The sequence below is a fragment of the Anomaloglossus baeobatrachus genome, chromosome 4, assembly GCF_048569485.1.
Source record: "Anomaloglossus baeobatrachus isolate aAnoBae1 chromosome 4, aAnoBae1.hap1, whole genome shotgun sequence".
NCBI lineage: Eukaryota > Metazoa > Chordata > Amphibia > Anura > Aromobatidae > Anomaloglossus > Anomaloglossus baeobatrachus.
Genome location: NC_134356.1, coordinates 25,927,743 through 25,932,169, shown reverse-complemented (window position 1 = coordinate 25,932,169; position 4,427 = coordinate 25,927,743). Strand labels below are relative to the sequence as shown.

Genomic DNA, 4,427 nt, shown 5'->3' with positions numbered 1-4,427 from the left:
GGTGCGTTGGCAAATCGGGGTAATAAGGAGTTATTGGCAGCCCATAGCTGCCAATAACTCCTAGATTAATCATGTCAGACGTCTCCCCGAGATACCTCCATGATTAATCTGTAAGTGACAGTTAAAAAACACACACACACCCGAAAAAATAATTTATTAGAAATAAAAAACACTAACAAAGTCCCTCATCACCAATTTATTAACCCCGACAAAGCCCTCCATGTCCGGCATAATCCACGGACCTCCAGCGTCGCTTCCAGCTCTGCTGCATGCAGGTGACAGGAGCTGCAGAATACACCGCCGCTCCTGTCAGTTCCACGCAACAAATGAGGTGAGTAGCGCGATCAGCTGCTGTCAGTCAGGTAACTCGCGGCCACCGCTGGATCCAGCCCCAGAACTGTCGCATCTAATGTATGCGGCAATTCTGGGCGGCTGCTGACTGATATTGTTAGGCTGGGGGGCTCCCCATAACGTGGAGCTCCCCATCCTGAGAATACCAGCCTTCAGCCGTATAGCTTTATCTGGCTGGTATTAAAATTGGGGGGACCGCACGCCGTTTTTTTAAATCATTTATTTATTTCTATACTCCATAGTGACACGCCCACCGGCTGCTGTGATTGGGTGCAGTGAGACACCTGTCACTCAGCGTGGGGGCGTGTCTCACTGCAACCAATCATAGGCGCCGGTGGGGGGAGAAAGCAGGGAATACGAGATTGTTTAATGAGCGGCCGGCTTTTTCAAATTAGAAAAAGCCGCCGGAGCAGTGTGAACGCCGTGCAGCGCCGGTGATCGGGGATCGGTGAGTATGAGAGGGGGGGGACACTTCAGTCACTCGGGGGATTAGCGGTCACCGGTGAATCCTTCACAGGTGACCGCTAATCAGTACACGGCACACAGACAGAGCCGCAGCATGACAATGAAGTCGGGTGAAGTTCACCCGAGTTCATTCTCATCCCGCTACTCTGTCTTCCGACATGTAGTAACGTAACGACATTTTGCATCACACACGTACATTTCACATGGACAACACACACATATGTCAGTTATTTCACTCACGCACACACGGACATTCCACACGCACATACGGCTAGCATACGGGATACACACGCAGGCCACACATACCATAAAAACGGACCTAAAAAACGGAAAACGGACCCGAAAAACGGCCCGTTTTACACGTGCGTGGTTTTCAAGGACGGGTGTTTTAGGCCTTACCCAGAATATTCGGAAAATCAGAGAGAGTGAAATAAAGTGTAAGAATAAAGCTTCTTACCTTGCTGCAGCTGAAATTTCACTGTCTCAAGAGTCCCCAAACCTTCTTCCGAATAGGCTGGTTGGCCACGGCTCCACGTTGGGCACCAAAAACTGTTGTAACTGTTCTGTTTCAAAAGTAGCTTATGGGATCACCAGTGAGGTCCTCTGAATTAGGCCTCTTCAGGCCTAATCAAGATCGAGCACTCGGAGAAAAGACCTGCATTCATGTGAACATGATCACCTTTCTCTTTATTCAGCCGAGATACAGTTTATTTATACCATTTACAGATCAATGTGATATTGCAAAAAAGGCTTCTAGCTGGACTTTACAAGTTGCTCATATGACCTTTAAGTTTTAGCAAAACAAAAATGTAGAGTCATGCATATAAGATAAGAAGGAGATAAGAGGAACATTTAGCAGATAATAATAATCCTTGAGCCTGTTTCTCATTCCGAAGGCTCCATAATGACTATGAACTACCACCAGATATACTTACTAATGGAACAATAAAATATCTTTAATAAAGAAATAGAGAAACTATTAACCCTTCTATATCAAAAGCATGGGTAAAAACTGCGGAAAAGCAATAAAAAATGCACATTTTTTCAGCTGCTTTTTTTCTGCAGATTTACTGCACATAAAAATGCAACGTGGGTCCATAGCCTTAATAGTCGCCTCATCTATGGAGAAAAACTGAAGAAAATCTTATCAGAGATTCCATTATAGAAGAAGAGAACAAAGGTATAAAAATGTCTTCTAGTAACAGAGGGAATTGTAAGCAGCGTATAGATATATGATCAGGAGGATATAATATTAGCATCAGATTATCAGCAAAAGTCACATGATCATTTCACTATTATATTCTTTATCACCAGTTTCTTATATTATGATGGTTTCTTCCTGCTGCTGCTTCCCCCTAATATCTTTATAGAACAGTCCCTTACACATAACGCAGCATGAAGGGGCTCGGAGAAGGCGGCAGTGAAGGTGCGCAAGTGTCTGATGGGGTCACACAGCTCATAAAAGGACAACTGCCCGGCCTCATAATCCAGACAGATCCTGAATCTATCACTGGAGATCTTGTCAGGTAACCGGATCTCTATCCTGTCATGTATCACTGAATACTGATTATTATATCTCAGCAAACTCCAGGACTTGTTATTCTCTCCAATCAGTGACAGCCACCCCCTGTCTATACTGGGGTAACACATCCCTACACTCCACCCCCCGGATCTACTGATCTCCACATCCCAGTAATGTCGTCCTGAGGTAAATCCCCTCCTGCTCATCACCTGATTATACTTGAATCTCTCTGCTGTTTCTGGACGTTTCTGCTTCTCTTCTGTGCAGGTCGCAGTTTTCAGGTCGTCTGATATAAGGAGATTATTACCAGCTGTGTTTACATCCAGTAATATGTCTGCAGGACCCTCCACATAGATCCCGCTCCTTATACCTGATATTACCTCACATAATGTGTGTAATGTGTGTGAGATCACAGCCACATCCAGGTCATCTCCATCATGGAGCTGTTTATCATGTCCCCCTGTGTCCTCATCACCTCCCTCCTCCTCAGGATCACACAAGTCCCCGGTGTCTGGTTCCTGTAAGACGGTCGATGGATCAGTCATGTTACACAGCTCCTCAATGTGCCTCATTTTCCTGGACAGCTCGTCGTTCTTTATTTCCAGCTGATGGATCAGAGCAGACAGTGACAGTGACTCTTCCTTTTCCTGCCTGGAGATCTCACTCAGGACCTTCTTCTCCAGGTCGTCCACCCGTCTCCTGATGTCTGTACACAGGGCAGTGACTCTCTCGGCTTCTCCAGCTGCTTTTTCTTGAGCTTTTCTCCTGCGCTCCTCCAGTCTCCGGGTTCTTTCCTCAGTCTCCTCTCTCTTTGTTTTCAGGTTCTGGAGAACATTTCTCAGTTTCTTCTTCTTCTCTGAGGCCTCATCCAGCATCTCCACCCGGTGTCCCCGATGTTCTCCAGCCAAACTGCAGGACACACAGATACAAGCAGCGTCCTCAGTGCAGTAACATTCCAGGATCTTCTTATGGACAGAACATTTCCTTTTCTCCAGAGAAGTGCTGGGATCAGATAAGACATGTTCTGGTGATTTGCTGTGAGCCCTCAGGTGTTTCTCGCACAAAGACGCCTCACACAGCAGACAGGATCTAACAGCAGGTACAGGAGAGTCCACACAGTAAGTGCAGTAGATCCCAGTGATCTCTTGTTCTTGCTGAGTAATCAGGAAACGTTCTGCGACATTATGAAGATTTATGTTCCTCATCAGCGCCGGCCGCTCCTGAAACTCTTCTCTGCATTCAGGACAGGAATAAACTCCAGACCCGTCCTGTGTATCCAGCACACGATCAATACAGACCCGGCAGAAGTTGTGTCCACATCGCAGCATTACAGGATCCTTAAAAATAGATAAACAGATGGAGCAGAGCAGCTCGTCATTCAGAATAGCAGATGCCATGCCTGATGGAGGAAGGAAGAAATGAAACTAAAAGTGCCTGATACTCAGAAAGCAAAGGTGGAGAGCTTTACTATGTAGACATAGGGTGCGGCAGAATTGTAAGGGTATTTGCACATGCTGCGTTCTGTCAAGTGCAGAAGAAATGCAACCTCTAGAATACTGGACAACTGTAAACACTGCGTTTGACGAAAAAGCCGTTAACGGATTTCGCTATTTTCCATAGCGGTGGATTGCGACGAACGCAAGTGTGAAAGTAGCCTAACCTGAGTGACGTCACTGCTGATAGCACGACTCACTTCAGTTGCTGCGTGAAGCCCATAGAGAGCGGTCATGGTCTGTGGCTGCTCACTCACAGCTTCCGATGTAGCAGAGATGAAAGCGTCGTGGGACCTCGTGTGGATTACGTCGGACCTGAAGGGCTGTTTGGTGATTAATAAAGTGGTGAAAGAGGGTGTTTTTTTGTCTTTTATTCCAAATAAACACATACACCCAAAAAATCCTTTATTTTCTTTATCTTACAGATTAATCATGGGGGGTGTCTCATAGACACCTGCCATCATCATTACGCTGATTGCCACCGTACCAGGGCAATTCGGGATGAGCCGGGTAGAGTCTCGGGACTGTCGCATCAGCTGCTGGCTGATATTTTTAGGCTGGGGGGCTCCCCATAATGTGGGGCTTCCCCATCCTGA

General features: G+C 46.4%; 1 protein-coding gene across 1 annotated transcript; it reads right to left on the bottom strand.

Moving 5' to 3' along the window:
* Positions 1 to 1,496: 1,496 nt before the first annotated feature.
* LOC142302799 (E3 ubiquitin/ISG15 ligase TRIM25-like) lies at positions 1,497 to 3,747 on the bottom strand. The gene has a single exon (XM_075343911.1). The coding sequence runs from the start codon at positions 3,733 to 3,735 to the stop codon at positions 2,140 to 2,142; it is 1,596 nt and encodes a 531-aa protein (XP_075200026.1). The 5' UTR covers positions 3,736 to 3,747; the 3' UTR covers positions 1,497 to 2,139.
* Between the last annotated feature and the right edge of the window lie 680 nt (positions 3,748 to 4,427).